Source organism: Agrilus planipennis, unplaced genomic scaffold, assembly GCF_000699045.2.
Source record: "Agrilus planipennis isolate EAB-ADULT unplaced genomic scaffold, Apla_2.0 scaffold150, whole genome shotgun sequence".
Classification (NCBI taxonomy): Eukaryota; Metazoa; Arthropoda; class Insecta; order Coleoptera; family Buprestidae; genus Agrilus; species Agrilus planipennis.
In genome coordinates, this window is record NW_020438911.1 from 428807 (window position 1) to 446890 (window position 18084).

Genomic DNA, 18084 nt, shown 5'->3' on the forward strand with positions numbered 1-18084 from the left:
GTAGTGTGTGAAAATAATCTACGTGGGTGTCGGTAACGTCACGTTCACTACTTCAAATTTTACATCAATCAAACCTACGCCTTCTATATAGAAAACATCAGAAACGAAAATTTCCCGTTGACTGTATGAATGAATGAATGTCTCAGTGGCTGCTGATGATAAATAGTTCAAATTTAATATTATTTCTTAATAACAGAAAACATCCCTGTAATTTTGTAATGCGATAATATGCCCAAGTGCAGGTCAACATATCACCATCTAGTTCATATTTGATGCTACTGAAGTATTTTTTATTAATTCATTAAAACTCAATTAATAAACGTTATTATTAATGTAGTTTGCGTGCCTATCGCATAAATGTGGAAGCTGCATCGTCTATTTAGTTAGACAATATGATACTGTAGCGAGCACGAGTATGTTGTGTGCGATCGGCACACGTGTGCATGAACGGTTTATCGATTCGCCGAGTAGCCGTGGGCGCCTTTCTTCATGTGCGCCGTATTTGTAAATCTGTGTGTCGTACCTGCATCTGGGAAAGCAGTTAAACAGTTCAAAGAAAAAAATTAACTATCCGGATTTTTCCAGAAGGTTCCCGAAAGTAAACAAAAAAGTATTTAAAGGAAGAGACGATGGCCGAGAGGAGAAGAAATAAATTGACCGTTGCATAAGTGACTCCAAAAATAAATTGACAGTGATAGAAGTGAAATAAATAGCGCAGTGAATAGTGATATATCAACAGTAGTGTAAATAAATAGAATCATTCACAACCTATGTTTAGTAATAATTTAGTAGTGTTTTTAAGTTGTTTAATAATTAGTGTAAATAAATAGTTTTTGTTGTTATCACTCTTAAAAGTTAATTTTGTTAAACCCACGAACATTACAATACCTTAGTAAGGCTTTGTCTAATACGTGAAATAATTCAGTTGTAGCAAATATAGTTGGGACGATCAACATTGGCAAAGTCCACAATTAATTATTTGCGAGAATGAGTATATCTTCTTTCTTGTTTCCACTTTGGACTGTAGTCATTTACTGCGTTTTGAACAGGCTCTTGTTAAGCTACGAAATACTTTATGAGTAGTGCAAAGTGAGAAAAGATAACCGAATAACAGTAAGCAGTGGACCGGTTAAAGTTTGCTAAGATACACAAAAGATCAAGGTCGGCTTTATAACAGCCTGGTTGGAATTGTATTGAATTATATATAAGCGTCTTTTCTTTCCTAAATTTCCGAGAATGTATAGCTACCTTCAAAGTCCGTTACTGGCAACATGTTCAAATTCTGCTTATCTGCATCTCTTTCTTTTACGCATTAATTGATGTAATTTTATTCCACTAGATGACGTTGCAGCGGTATTTTACATGTACTTGGATATTATGATATACAGTATCAACCTTCGTAGACGAAAGCGGCTAAAGCTTGTACATTGAGTTCAGTTAATGCCATTCAATTAAAATTTGTATGTAAAACGTACTAAAATCTTGGTTTGGAATTAAAAAGGAAACAATCCAATTATGTCATGTTCTTGCAATTTTCCACCCGGTTGTGGGTATGTGGTTAATGCGAAGTAATTCGTGCACTCACTCACAGTTACGCTGTATCATTTTTGTAATTATAAAAACGAATGAATTCGCGAGTTTAGTGCAAAGATGCGAAAGTGGGTCGTATGTGAAGTGCATGACGCCGTGTCGCGACGAATGAAAAAATCATGCGAGGCCTACTAGAATTTCAGTTAATGAACTGCCGCAATCAGAGTGCTCGAGCACCCTTTGTCGTTGAAGATGCTCTCGGTAAATTTAAAACTGGGTTAGTTTTTAGCGACGCACCCTTGACTCCGTATCCTCTCTAACCCTTTGCCACCATTCTCCACTATTAACGCGTATTACGAACCGACATTAAAGCCATTTCGACTTGAATACACAACATAGGCGGCGGCGACGAAAGCGCATTTTTACTCTCTTTCCGAGAATTAAATTAAAACTTTACTGCAGTAAAAGGCAAACAGACTGATTCACTATTTTACTTCGTAATCTTTATTCAAAGGACAGTGGCTGAATAGAATTACAGACACGGGTTTTATACTTATTAAATTCGTTTGCATGTTACATCAGGCGAACAAATTATACAAAACAAGAAGAGATATAAACATAAACACGTCACTTAAACCAATGCTAAATGGATAAATAATATTACAGAGGCACTGTGTGTTAATATAATGCAGCGAGCATGAGTGTGTTTGTGTGCGATCGGGCACACGTGTGCGTGAATAGCTTATCGATTCGCCGAGTAGCCGCGAGCGCCTTTCTTTATGTGCGCCGTATTTGTAAATGTGTGTCGTACCTGCGTTCTGGAAAAGCAGTTAAACAATTCAAAGAAAAAATAAACTATCAGGATGTTTCCAGAAGGTTCCTGAAAGTAAACAAAATAGTATTTAAAGGAAGTGACGATCGCCGAGAGAGAAGAAATAAATTGACCGATGCAGAAGTGAATCCAAATTGACAGTGGTAGCAGTGAAATAAATAGCGCAGTGAATAGTGATATATTAATAATGAATGTAAAATAGTTTTTGTAGTTATCAGTCTTAGAAGTTAATTTTGTTAAACCCACGAACATGACATTAATGGTCAGGTGTGGGGTTGAGTAAAAGACATTACAATGGCAAAGAAGTTGATGGCCATGATTCTTTAAGTTCATTAATAACTAGTGTAAATAAATAGTTTTTGTAGTTATCAGTCTTAGAAGTTAATTTTGTTAAACCCACGAACATGACATTAATGAGTTTTGCGGAAACTTAAAACCAGCCATAGAAGTTATGACTTTCCTAAATATCATTCGTTTTAAAAAATGTAATATGTCTATTCTTTATAGCCAATTCTCCTCTAGTTAGCTGACTAACTTGAATTGTCTGAAAAGGTAATTTAATTAGTATAAGTACTTTTAACTGTTCCCGGTTCATTCACAGGAAATTTGCAATCTAATTTGAATTCTTTAGAAGTAAGACAGTTTACTTTACAATATAAATTACTAAAATTGATTTGGAAACTTCTAACGAAAATTTGCACCAATTTTGTCAAGAAATAATTAATTTTGTAGGTTTCATTGTACAACTTCATTGACCTACGCAGTAACAAATTACTATTGTTTCTACTATCCTAACATAACTTGCTAACCTAACTTAACATCTGTTTAGTTAAAATTTTCTGAATATTGAACGTATAATATTATTACAAAGGTATATATTTCAAAATTTCGTACGGTAATCTAGGTCTACCTCTACTGCTCCTGTTTCTGCCTCTAATATGACTCTGACTGGACCTACATACAAGAGAAGATGTCCTACCAAGCTATCTCGCCTATTTCTTATCGACTTCCATACAGTCCTCTGTTTTCCTATTCCTTCTAATACTTCTTCATTTCTAACCTTCTCTATCCACGGTATCCTCATCATTCGCCTGTAACACCACATTTCGAACGCTGCTAACCTGTTCTTTTCCGCCGCGCCCACCATTCATGTTTCTCATGCGTACAGCGCCGCGCTCCAAACATACACCTTTATCAATTTTTTTCGAATTTCTAAATTAATCGTTTGCGAGCATAGAAGTGACTTCTTTTTATTAAAGGCGACTCCACCCTGCGCGATCCTTTGCTTTATGTCTTTACTACTCCTTCCGTCAAGACTCATCTGACTTCCTAGATACCTAAAGTCAGCCACTTCTTCTAATTTTTCGTCTCCTATCTTTATATTCGCTCTTTCCCTACTTCCCTTGCATACCAATTTTTTTTTCTTTTATTTATTTTCATACAGAACTGTTTTGTCAAAACCGCTTCCACCAAAACGAAATGGAGACCTAATTATCATGTGGAATGAAAAATATTGAATCGTACTCTGCGAATAACAGGCTGTCTCCAGTATCATACAAATTCAATACATACGTGTGTGTATGGGATAAACAAAGAGAAAAGCAAGTAAGTAGAAGAGAGACGGGGATTAATTAACTTGGTCCAATAAATCCTGGCATGGCACTCTCTTCCCTACCGAATCGAACTTACTAAGTCGACTCCTTGATTGGACGATTCTGAAAGGATTTCGCCGCGGTTGACATTCGTAACTGGAGTAATAGTGACATCGGCGTTACTGGGGGCATCTCGCTGATAAATCTCCGACTTAATTAGAAGTGGCGCTTATTTGCGGGTCGGAGCAAACAAAAGGGCCACGTTTGAGGAGAATTAAGAGATAATCGCCAGTTATAGTGCACAGGCTATTTATTATTGTCGAACAATGACACGCCATCAAATTTTCGTTTACGCGATTGCTAAAAACATAAAAATTACCAATTCCTAAAAAATTAAAACTAAACGATAACTTATTGACAGTTTATTATTACCATCTCTGTTTTCTATAAATAATTTTAATATTTTATATGTTTAATAAGAGTCTTATGAAGGTATCTACTTGTCAAATTAAACATAACACACGTCCTTCTTAAGTTAGGAAATATAACCGAATAATAGTAAGCGATGCAGCGGTTAAAGGTTGCTCAGGTACGCTAAAGGTCAGGGTCGGCTTTATAACTGCCTGGTTGGAATTATACACTACGCAGGCGTTTTTGCTTTCCTAAATTTCTGAGAATGTTGAAATTTATTTGAAGTCCGATGCTGGCAACATGCTCAAATGCTGCTTGTCTGCATCTCTTTCTATTATACATTAATTGGTGTAAGGTTATTCCTTTTTCTTTATTAGTGTCCGCTGCAATTCCTACCTGACATCTCTTTTCTATGCTTACGATATTCCCTACAACGTCCGTCGTGAGTAAAAGTAGGCGTTGTGTCAGCAACCACTTTGACCTAGTTACAAGTCTACTTGAAATATGAGCGAAGATAGAAAGAATACATACTAGGCGAGAGCAAGACAGAAATAGTTGGAACAAGCTTAAACGAGCAGAGATCTCGATGGGCGGTCTTAGGAGATCGGCTAGAACTGTACAGTACTAGATGAAAAGGTTTAGCAATTTCTTGAAAAAACAAAAATGCATATAAATTAACTATAGAAAACAGAGCAAAAGTTCTGTAGGTGTGTAGAACGTTAAGTTAATTCACTTGTTATTATTTTTGGCTTAATATGCTTTTAAATAAAGCATATTCTTAAATTTTAACGAGGATGTTTAAATAATTTTGCAAATGGTACTGTACATCTTTGTCTAGTTCTCGCTCGATGATCGGTAAAGAAATTAACTCCGCAGATAAATATGATTGAATTTGGAATTACGCTACGACGCATCCTAAGAAAGGTAAGGGGCATATCTCTAACTTTTTGAAACGAACAGTAGTAAGTTGACAGTTTTAGTGACTCAAATAAATATTTTCCTTCTACTTTGTTATTAACGTCATCTGCCCTATACAATTTTCACCGTGCATTCGCATGCATGTCACTGACATTTCTTAACAATGTCGATTTGGCTCGTGTCTAATTGATGTGACAAAAATTCGTTATTCAAAACCGTTTATTATTAAAAGTATATCAAAGGTCTGTGTACGGGTTCGTACACACGAGCGCTTAATTGTATGTATACATGTACGTACATTAACTGGCATATTATGTACAGATAAACCCCCTCCCCCCAATTAATTATTAACGCGGGATGTAATACGCACAGTAGCGTTCTAATTAGTCCAAGGAATTTTCTTGTAGTTCGTCTTAATGAGGAAGTAAAATTAGGCCACACTAAGTATTACAATTATGCCATTAAGATCTTGAAGTCACACGTCGCCTATTAGAAATAGTAGTTAGAGGGTTTCTAAGAAGCGCAAGTGTACTTATTTGCCAAACAATTCTTATACAAAAGACGTGCTTATTAAAATGGTTAAAAAGAGTTTAATTTTGCTGCATTAAAAGTTAGTATGTGTCGATTGTAAATAAAGCGAATGCTATAGGTTCCTTGATGTGCGTGCATCACGCAAGAACTACTGGATATAGTTTCGATAACATTTTTTAGTATTATTTGCCAGACGCTTGATCATTATCTCCAACAAAAATTATCACGACATTCCTATTTACTATCAAGTTGTTAAAGTTTTCGTGCACGTAGATGAGAAGAATGACCTTAACAATCTACCTACAGTGGGACTTTCAAAATTGGCATAGTCTACAATGACACTGTCGCATTTACTTTCTTCTTTTAACTTATTAACTGGACTAGAACGGTTCTTTTCAATTTGAGTTGGTACTTTCATTTTCCATTCTTCATAAGATAATATTCTAAAATTGTCACTGAGAATCATAATATTTAATGACTAAACTGTCGGCTTGGGTGTTTGAGTGGCAATAATTAACTCATATTGTTTGTTTTGAAATTAGGTTAATTTCACAGCCATCTTCGTAAACAAATAAATAGTTTTAGTTGACTTGACAAAGAACAGTAAGTAATTTAAAAACTAGAGGAGATGGGTATTGAGAACCATAGTACCATTCAAAAGACAATAAAATTCTGTATAAGGTTTTGGAAATATATAAGTAGGGTGTTCTTCTTGGAAAAATTGACCTAGGATTGTTTGAAGTTAAAAGTATGGACGGGAAGCTTGGGGGTATAGCTAACGTTCCTAAGAATATTATTCCTCCAGATTTCTTACTGTAAAGTAGGCATGTTTTTTCGCAACATACTGCTCTGTGACACTTCAAAAAAATATCTCGACAACGGTAAATTATAAAAGTAGAAAAGCATTAAAACCATCATAATATATTGGGTATTCCATTTAAAATAATGAAATTGGTGTCGACATCCTGTATAACCGGAAGATAGATATCATCTACATAGATGCCATTATTTTAATTGAGGAGAGCGTACCCAATAACGCTATTATCTAAGTAGTTTCCGAAATATTCTAATGGGTGATCACCGTGAGACATTCTGTATGTGTCTTCTGTTGTCATTACTGAAAAGAGGGGGTATGAACCGCAACGAGCATGCCATGCAGAGTTTCTACTTCTAACACTTGCACGAGCGACCTTGCGTTGTCCAATTATTACGGCGGGCGATGGTACGAGAATTAGCTAGTTAATAATTGTAAACTAAACATAAAAATTACATGTTTCATTGCCTACACTTTTTGAAGTGAAAACCTATATAGACGGGGTATTACGACTTCTTCTGTCACGAAAAAGCGTTACGGCCAAGTGGAGAGGGTAGACGGTATATCGCATGAAGGGGGTAGACGGTATATCGCGTTGAGAGAGACGGCAACGGCAGAGGGAGAGAAAGGTTGGCGGCGGCGGAGAGAGAACAACGGCTGTATTAGATGGATATAATGAGCAGCCGGGCGGAGAGCTGGAGTCCCGGCGGCGTGTGCTGTGCGCAGCTGTTGTTTCCTTACCTCAGCTCTCCACGTGGTTGAGCATCATTGCCTCTATTTGCGGTCTGTGTAAAAATCAAATCAAGTGGAAAAACGAACGGACAAGCAGAAAAACGACTCGCAACAAAATTTTTACTTCATTTTACGAAGAGATTGTTAATGTGCTTGTCCAATTTGAAAACCGGACAAAATTTTTACTTGAAGTTTTACGGGAAAGTTTTCAAATCGGACAAGTACATTAAGAATATGCCCGTAAAACTTAAAGGAAAAAATTTGTTGCGGTTCGTTTTTCCACTTTTCCGTGAAAATTTCACTTCTTCTACGTGTTCCAGTGTTTTAGTGATGCAGTATATATATATATATATATACCACTGTCACACGTAAATTTCAATATTCTTATTATACCGCGTTTCTTAACAGCATCAAAGCATCATTAATGATATCGGTTAATAATCATACGCACAAACAAACAAACGGTCGCTCACACAGTAATTTTCAGTTATTTGTACCAATGGACTACATAGCAAACGTAAAATAGAAACCTCGACTCATTGAAGCAGATTTCCGCTTAGCTGGAGTTAAATGAGCAAACAATGCGAACGGAAATAATTTAAATGATTACCAGCGGCAACTGACGACGCAAACTAAATCATTGCCGAAACAATGGCGTCGCATTTGTGTGCACACTGGGCTGTTCGCGAAGGGCTCTATCTACTACATAGTTGGTCGGCGCAATCGGGTTGTGTTAGATTAAAAAAATTAGCTTTACGCGCTTTCATGTCATGTGTGTGAATGACGGCTGCTCTCACTACACTTGCCTGTAAAACGTAATCGGTTGAATTTGTTGCACGGATTTAATCTGATTGTCAATATCCGTATTACAATTATTGATCTATATTATCTGTATGTGCATACATACATATTAGTACCTATTTCTATTGTGCAAATACCTCTCAACAATATTAGGTAATGATATTTGATGGAGATCAAAACACTACCAGTCGAAAACACAAGATAATTTCAAACAGTAGCCGTACGAGCAGAATCATTAATAAGCCCACTTAAGGGTCCACTTCGATTTTGATTTGGTTCGTGGTCTCAATAAAGCCCTAAGGCGAAACAATTATTACAAATAAAACTTGCGAAATTACTATATCAATAAATCGGACGATCAAAATTGGCAAAGACCGCTATATATTTTATGATCTGTGAGAATGGACGTCTCCTTTCTTGTTTCTACTTGAGACTGTAGTCATTTGCTGCGTTTTGAACACGTCCTTGTTAAGTTAGAAAATGCTTCATTTAAAGACAGACAGAACTGGTGTAATGTTATTTTTTTTTCTTTATTAATATCCGCTGCAATTGCTACCTGGCATCTCTTTTCTATGTTTACGAAAACGTCTGCCGTGAGTAAAGGTAGGCGTTCTGTTAGCAACCGCTCTAGTCTAAGTTAATCAGTTGAAAAAAATGTGACAGTTTAATTTTGAACGTCCCGACCATATGTGTATTACTGAGGGATTGCATGTGGATTTATTAATGATTTAGCCATATTTATTCTGTCTCATACTGTATCGAGCAAGTAAGCGGGAACAATTTGACAATTATAATAAATTTGCTTTACAATTATGATGTAATAAACATATGTAACTTAAGAAATACTCACTATTGAATTTAAATTACCATACTGCTTACCAATAGATGGCATGTTTACTGATTATCAGGATACACGGTGTTACATTACCTGAAACAAAAGAAAATCATGTTAGATACATAAATTTCTGAAAGCGTCTGATTTAGTAAGATGTAATGAAAAAATATTTTTGTTTGAAAGGTCGTCACTAGTATCATCTTCCATATTTATTTGATCACGTCAGAATAGTGATTAAATAAACAGCACTTTAAGCCTGAAATTATGTTGGTTGGACGCGCACCTCCCCTTTTTCTTGAGCTAATCTTCGTATTTCCCTTTAGAATGGAGGACAAGATAAATGATATTAGAAATAAAATGGAAAAGAAGATAGAAGAACGGGAAATCAATATTTAAAAGGTGATAGATGAAAAGGAAATCTCTAAATCAAGATTGAAAAGAAGATAGAAGAAAGGGATATCATAATGGAAAAGAAGAAATAAGAGAAGCGAGAGAAATAATTGAAAGACTAAGACTATCCTCCACTGCAAGACCACCAAAAATTACACCTCCAACTTTTGACGGAAACACCTTATGGTCTGTTTACGTGAAGCAGTTTGGAGCGGCGGCAGATGCAAATTCCTGGACTGGTTCGGAGAAAGCAACAACACTTATAATTTCTTTACGAGGAGAGGCGCTGGGTGTACCTCCGAGGAATGCCCTAGTTCCAACAGCACGGCTTCCATCTTGTCAACCGCCTAGAAATGACGTACGGCGATAAACATCTACAGCAGCGCATCGGTGGAGAAGAGATAGTAATCCTAAGACGAAGCTTGCTGCCTACAAAGTGATCGTAGAGAAAGATCGAGTACTCCAATCAGGACATGACACTGAAAGCATTATTGGTGGGATGTACGCTCGTAAGAAGTAGAAAATCATCGATCTATTAGAATATGAAATGTTGAAACACCTGGAGTAAAGGAACTGCAAAGGCACAAAGTTGGGTTTATTTGAACCAGTAGCTGAAATCCACCACTGCGACTGGGAAGAAGAACCGAAGACGAAACTGACATCACCACCTGCAACTTTATTAGAACTGGTGATACGGTCAAGTAACCATCTCAACAAGCACCAATTCAAACAATCTGAAGAACTTTTTGGCCGTTTTCAACATGTCTTCATCCTATCAGATCAAAACTTTGGTAAGACTACCTTAACATACCACCGCATCAACACTGGAACAGCAAGGCCCATTAAACAACCATCTGGAATAGTTCCTTGAGCGAAGCACGAAGAAGTCAATAATCTTATAAAAAGCATGCATAATCAAAGGGTCGCAGAACCATCTCAAAGTTCTTGGGCTTCCCCTTTAGTGCTGTATACGCAAGAAGTATGGTTCCACGAGATTTTGTGTGGACTACAGAAAGTTGAATGAAGTAACGCTGAAGGACAGCTACCCATTACCATGAATCGACAACACACTAAACAGTCTAGCTGGAGTTAAATGGTTCCCTACTCTTGATTTGAAAAGTAGACCCTGACACGTGGATGCGAGAATGCACCGGCTTCATTTATAGGACACTGTATTACAAGGATTAAACTGGAAAACCTGTTTGGTTTATCTAGACGACATCATCAAACCAGGAAGACGACCATCTCCGAAATGTGACTGAAGTCTTCAAGAAATAGTCAGCCACAAGATTGAAGTTAAGAAATGCATCCTGTTTAGAGGAGAAGTGAAATACCTAGGCGATGTCATAACACCAGAAGTATGCTGTACGAAGTTGGCCCATACCGAAGGATCCTCACGAACTTCATCCGAAGATTACACTCTCTGGAGGCCCAATCTTGACGTACCCACAGTGCAGCAAACGTGGGACTTAGTGGTGTGATATCCCAAGTACAAGAAGGAAAGGAAAAGGTCATTGTGTATTTTAGTAAAACACTCTCGAAATTAGAAAGAAGTTATTGTGGTCACCCGTCGAGAGCTTTTGGCTGTGGTTAAAACCCTCTAACATTTGCACAAATACCTCTATGGACGGAAAAACAAAACAAACCCCCAAATAAAAATTAAAAAGGATATTAAAACCAAGGCTAACGAAAAATTCCTTAGAACTACCTAATGAGAACTAATAATCATATCTAGTGATTTCCATAAATAACATACGTAACTTTATTGGCGGCAAAGTTCTATGAAAAAGATGGGAGGTAGCTTTTAAAATCAATAATTTTAACAAAGCCTTTGCACCAAAATACTACTAATCAATAATTCCGTTTCGCTCATTCTCTGGCTTTGATTTAACATTACTCTAAAAACAAAAAAAAAAAAAACAATGGAAGCTGAATAACGATGTTCGGTTTACACAAACAATGAACGAACCGTATTTATTGTAATTGAAACAAAGGCGGCTTGGGAGAAGTGTCTGTGTTGATAAAACATTAAATGTAGCGATGTTATACTCCCTTTTCTATATAATATTTCCTTGTAAACAACAATAACAGTCCGGCAATATAATCGACAAAAAATATTTGTCCTACATCACATCGTGAGCTCGACAAAATACTGTCGAAACTTTATGACAAAATTGTTTCATATTATGATGTGATAAATTAGCTTTTTGCTTCCTCCACGATAATAACTGTGTACAAAATGGAAACTTTACTGCGCTTATCTTTCATCTGGTGGAGACGTAGCGGAAAAACTATTTCCTTCTTATGATCGCAATCCAGCCAAATATTAAAAAAGAGGAACGGATTAAAGTACACACATAGCTAGAAACAATGAAATTTAATTTTTACATTCGGTTTGCCCGTCCGCTTCTTTATTAATGTCTTGCGAATTATTTCAACCAGAAAATATTACAAAGTAGAAAAATGACATGACACGGCAGTCATCACGTAGCATTTCAAGAAGATATTCGTCAAGACAGTCAGTTTTTTGTCATGAATAAGAAGAACCGTTTCATTTTATAGTACTGTCGAAATTACTAACGGAATTTAGTGTACTATAAAAAGAATAATTTATCAAATAATATTACAAAAGCCTCAGTTCTATCTACGTGGTGAGTTGAAATCGAAACATAAGGGAAATACGAGTTGAAGAAAACTACCGAGGAGTATTACGCATTCTTCAAGAAATTTTAAGAGTTAGGTTAATTTAGGACAATTTTTAGATAAGCAGATGATATTATCAGACAGAGGAGGTTAAAACAAATATTCCACACCTTCACGAAAGTACGTATATGTATGTTTTCGTCGTGAAATACATGAAAAGGAGAAATATAAACAAAGACATGTGTAATTTTAATGTTCTGTGGACGTTTTGCCTTAGGTGAAATTTTTGGACATAAAAATTGCAGTTTTTGGAGAAGATTATTTCGCGAGTACAGTGATATCAAACGAAAGGTGCAGCTGCCTTTATGTGCAGAAAACTCAAAAATATCGAAAAAAATCGTTGCATCATCGGCATGACTAAAAGTACAAAGACGTTCTGCAAAAAATCATCAAGTGAGATTCAAAGGAAATCTCCGTTTTCGTACCTTTATTACTTATTGAAGACACTCTCGACGTGACAGCAGTCAATTAGATCGAGAAAATTTACCATACGCAATCAAATATCAATAAATTATTTATCACTCGATATATAAGGTGTATGCTTGGAGCACGGTGCTGTACGGATGCGAAGTGGGCATGGCGAAAAAGAAAATAAAAGCTTAGAAGCGTTCGATATGTGGTGTTACATGCAAAGATGAGGATGAGGATCGATACCGTGGATAGAGAAGGTTAGAAATAAAGAGGTGTTAGAAACAATAGGAGATCAGAGGATTCTATAGAAGTCAATAAGAAATAGGTGAGATAGGTAGGTATAACGATACCTTTTCAGGAATGAAAGTCTAGTCAGAGACATATTAAAGGCAGGAACAGGAGTTCTTATGAGGAGCAGATGTAGACCTAGATAAGATTACTGTTCACAAATAGTTAAGGATGTGGGTTGTTCTAGTTATAGGAAAATACGAAGATTAGCTCAGGATAGGAAAGAGTGGAGGTACGTGTCCAACTAGTCTTAGGACTGACGACCTTGTGATGATGATGATGATGGTAAAAGAACCCAGTGATGGANTTTGCATTAGATTGAAACAAATGGCTGAACTGAAAGATTAGCTCAGGATAGGAAAGAGTGGAGGTACGTGTCCAACTAGTCTTAGGACTGACGACCTTGTGATGATGATGATGATGGTAAAAGAACCCAGTGATGGAAGTAACAGCCTTCTGAGCAGAAAGGAATTGTTCATTAAGAACTTTAATCCATTTGTAAAGAGAAGGTATATTTCGTTTAGTTTCTGTAGAGATGTAACCTTCAGTTTGACCGGTGCAAAGTAGAAAAGAATAGCACTAGGCCAGAAGAGAAACGAGACAACTCTAGGTCAAACACTTACCCGTACAGTACTGCACGGAAAAATTGACCATTTTATCCACTACAATTGCATTGCTCAAATGTGCTGTTATTGGTACCATTTACTACTGAAAATATGAACGAGATGTTTATTTATATTTGAAGACATATTAAAGGCTTTAAGGCTTGTTTTCTACTCGCACTATTGTTCATGATTGAACAAAACTTTTGGCAGGTACTGTATGAAAAAGTATGTTTAATGAACAAGAGTCGAAAGTATAATGAGCTTTTTTCTCCCTACCTACGATTTTGCCAGCGCGCATCCAAGACATTGGAAGGGNTACAATCCTAACTAATTATAAATCTGAATGCGACTTTGTTTGTTAATTACGATTTAACGAGTTGACTGAAAACTATTGTATGAAAATAAATAACAGTAAAACAAAAATACTGGTATGCAAGGAAAGGAAATGTAAGAAAAGAGCGAATATAAAGATAAAGGAGTAGTAGGGGGATATAAAGCAGAGGATAGCGCAGGGTCGAGTCGCCTTCAATAAGATGAAGTTACTTCTATGCTTGTGAACGATTAATTTATAAATTCGAAAAGGATTGTTAAAGATGTATGTACGGGTGCGAAACATGGACAGTGGGCGCGGCGAAAAATAAAATGTTAGAAGTGTTCGAAATGTGGTGTTACCGGCGAATGATGAGGATACTGTGGATAGAGAAGGTTAGAAATGAAGAGGTATTAGAAAGAATAGGAGAATAGAGGACTCCATGGAAGTCAATAAAAATAGGCGAGATAGGTTGGTTGGACACATTCTCAGGCATGAAGGTCTAGTCAGAAATATATTACAGGCAGAAACAGGAGGTAAGAAGAGTAGAGGTAGACTTAGATTACATAGTTAAAGATGTGAGATATTCTAATAGTTTTAGGTAAATGCAAAATTAACTCAGGATGGGAAGGAGTGGAGGTGTGTGTCCAACTATTCTTAAGACTGACGACCTTATGATAATGACGCGTTAACCACCTACTCAATCGATCATCATAAAATTTTGTGCACACATTGTTAGAGAAATAAAAAAGGACATAGGGTACCTTTTATTAAAAAAAAAAAAGTACTTTTCCCGAGGTATAGAAAAATTAGCTTTACAACTCATATCAAACCATTAGAGATATGTCCTTGAGGAAACCGGCACGAGTACAATGAATACATACTAGGCGTGAGCAAAAGAGACACAGCTTGAATTTTGGTTAAGGCAAATCTAGGTAACGGAAAGAGGCATATATCTATCCGTTTGAAATGAGTTGTATATGGTCGTTTGGCATATTAACTCGGCCTCTCAACTGACTAAAAGAGTTTGGTAAATCCAAATGAACATGCCTTTACTGCACACATCATACGTTACTTGCTCATGAAATATACACTACTAATAATTATTATTTTCAATTGTTAAATACTTTTATATGAAAATCAGAAAAGAACATCAATGCGAGCGAAGCCTATACGACGTGATATGGGAAAATTCCTACAAATACAGCTATCCATTCATATAAATAATAAAGTCACATAAGTGTGACCAGGAAATATCTTCAGATAGACGTTAAACTTGGCTAGTGCAATGTAAAAAAAAATGCCGACGATGAAATATACAGGGTGCTTCAAAAAAATGTATACACACTTTAGTCGCAGTTGATCGATCCGAACAATCCAAGACGGCAACAGAGACGATGTTTCATACCTCAATTCCGAATTCAGCCCACATTGCCAACATAAACAAAAAATATTGGTCTGAGATTGAGCGCGCGGGATATTATATTTGTTATTATGGTAATCTCTTCGGCGCGGATACCACAAATGGCGCGGTAAACGCCATCTGTGGTACCATGCTACATTTTAGGATTACGTATGCTCCAACAAGGTCCATTTAAATATATGGATATCTACTTGCTGTACGTGCCTATCACGTTGAGGCTACGCCGGGATTCGTTTCAGCAAGTAGTTAGCCATATATTTAGGTGAACCTTGTTGGAGCATACGTAATCCTAAAATGTAGCATCGTACTACAGATGGCGTTTACCGCGCCATAGTAATGTAACGCGAAAAGTGATACGTGCTCCTAGGCAAGCAGTACGTTATCCACATCTGGAAAAATGCCTTTTACGCCAATTATACAAATAATATTATGTAACAACAAACGTGAGATATTATATACGCATTTCATTTCGCATGTATGGGATAAGGATGATTCATATCCTTAATGTTCTTAGTCGTACATCTCTCTTCGTTAAAAAGTTAAGTATAAACGGTGCAAAACCGCCCTAATGCTTCCCATCGTAGCGTTAATCTCCTCGCTGTGAATGTGATGGAGAATCAAGTCGTCGTACCTCCTATACAGGGGTGTAGTCTCCTCATTTTCTGCTCAAAACAATTACAGTGTGCTTTTTAATTAATGTTAATGGCCGTTCTAAATGTGCGTGAAAATTGCCATGTGGTTGCGTTAACATTCCCGAGTGGAAATGAGGATTCACCTTCGCTAAACGCAATGGGGCAAATTTTTTTAGGCGGAAATACCTACCCCTCTCGTAACTGGATAATATTATATGAAAAACATCGGTTTTATGACTTTTCTGATAGTTATATTGTTAAATATACTTAACACCAGCGGAATTCAGCGCTCAACTGCCATACGTCATCGAAAAATCCCAAAATATATACTAGTTACTAAATGCACTTGATTCCAAATGGGTAAAACTGTATATGATGTGCAAAAAGTAGAAGATTATNATATGAAAGAATATCGACATGTCCAACTCAATCCACAGCATAGCTACTATTACGTGGTAGACATCAGATCAAAAAGTTCATGGTGGACAGTATTCTATCGAAACCTTTAAACATGGATCCGCAATTTCCGTTGCATTGGATTTCATCAGTAAGTCGTTTATAGTTTCGACAGAATACTGACGCACTCTATCCTTATGGGCCTTATAGATGGCGTTTACTATGATTTTTGTAGTAATTCATAAGACCGCTGTCTTAAGGCAACAGGTAGAGGGGGTCTGTAATCTGTTGGAATTGTCTACAAAGCGCTAATGAGATCCACGTTTGAAGGTTTCAACAGAATACTGAGCACCATTATCGTTTTTATCCGTTTACACATTAAAATGAATACTATCCAGATTTAACGAAACAAGTGACTACTTATAATATCAATATGCTAAATCTTCATATATATATATCCCAAAATAAATTACCTTCCAAATCAGCATATGGTGTTTATTTCAAATATATACACGGAATTTTCATTATCATCTTAGAGTCGTCAGTACTCAGAACCTTTACTCTTAAGGCAGCAATTTGTCACTACAATTATGAATGCAAATTCTTCCGATCTTCGAAAGTTTATTCGAATAAATATGTAACTTTTATTTACTGAGTTTCCAAAGAAGTAAAATTATTCTAATGCAAATTTGTCCTAATGGTGGTGGTGTCCCTCCTTAGTGTCCCCATGGGCGTTTTTCTATTCGAAGACATATAATTCCCGATTCTGACTAATTCGAATATCACATTCATTATGATATTGGAAAAATTTATAATAAGCGTCGTGGAATTAATAGGAATCAACGCCTCAATCGTCAAGAATTAACCGAATTAGTCAAATAAATATTCGTCAACTTATCATGGAATCAAGAAACGTCTCATTGAAGCTCTACTTCCGGCTCTACTTATTTTTTCAATAATTTCCAGCACTACAGTGATTTTTCTTCATTTGAATCATTATTTTGAACATTCCTTACCCTTAAACCTTCAGACCCCATATTTGGTCACAACAGCGTCACACCAGACTAATTACATAAGAACAGCAATTAGTTGTCGCTATACAATTATTAATGCAAATTCTTCCGATCTTCAAAATTAGATTATCAATTAGGTGGAGTGTGATATATCTAGGTAACCAAGTAATTTGCATGTGTAATCAACAGTACCTATATATGTCTGTACGTGTTGGTACATGTATGCATAATACATGTTCATATGTATCAAGCTGGCCATTACGCGATATGATATGCTCTACATAGGTAATATGCAGACAGTGTGACCGTGTTTGCTGTCAGATACCCGCGAGGCCGATGCAATGGCAAAGAGCAAACATTATACAACCGAAGCGGAGAAGCAATAGTCTGACCACGTCGCAACCACCCCACAAACCCTCAGGCCACGTGCGGTGCGTGGAGAAAACGACGGATTCTGTAAACATCGATGACTCACTCACTAACTCACCTTGTGCAGGAGCGACGAAGAAGGCGATGGTAAACAACCAAAATTGGAAAAACGTCACCAGTGAAGCATCCCCTCGATATTTGCTGGTGGCCATCATGGGACGAAACGAATCACTTACTCGCACTAATAAAAGCAAACCGCACTACCTGCAACAAAAAAGAAAGAATTAATTTAGTGAATGTTAAGGTTAGATCATGATTTAGGATATGGGGGTTGAAGGTGAAGATGATCATTCGTTTTAGTCGCATAATAGTTTTGTTTAAAACTACACAAACCGCTATTTTAAGAAATAATTGACGGCATAACAAATTTAGAAAGGCGGAAAAAATCATGTGCGTGCAAACTTCATTAACAGTCGATTTAAAGTAGATGAACAGCGTATTGAACTTCGTATGGCCAAATCATACAATAATTAAATTCTCCTGGCGTT

The 18084-nt window shown here is 36.6% G+C and overlaps 1 protein-coding gene across 2 annotated transcripts in view; it reads right to left on the reverse strand.

The window, feature by feature from the left end:
- LOC108738842 (larval cuticle protein A2B-like) overlaps nucleotides 1–17797 on the reverse strand; it is a 221276-nt gene extending 203479 nt beyond the window's left edge. Inside the window, exons 1-2 of one of the 2 annotated variants that reach the window (XR_003230916.1) lie at nucleotides 17655–17743; nucleotides 9720–9733 (exon numbers count right to left, since the gene is read on the reverse strand). Coding sequence is in view for 1 of the 2 variants with exons in the window: in XM_025973491.1 (XP_025829276.1) it covers nucleotides 17655–17751 (97 nt within the window). In the remaining variant the exon portion in view is untranslated. Of the gene's footprint in view, nucleotides 1–9719; nucleotides 9734–17654 lie in introns of those variants that run through there. The other variant, XM_025973491.1, reaches the window with a different exon arrangement.
- Between the last annotated feature and the right edge of the window lie 287 nt (nucleotides 17798–18084).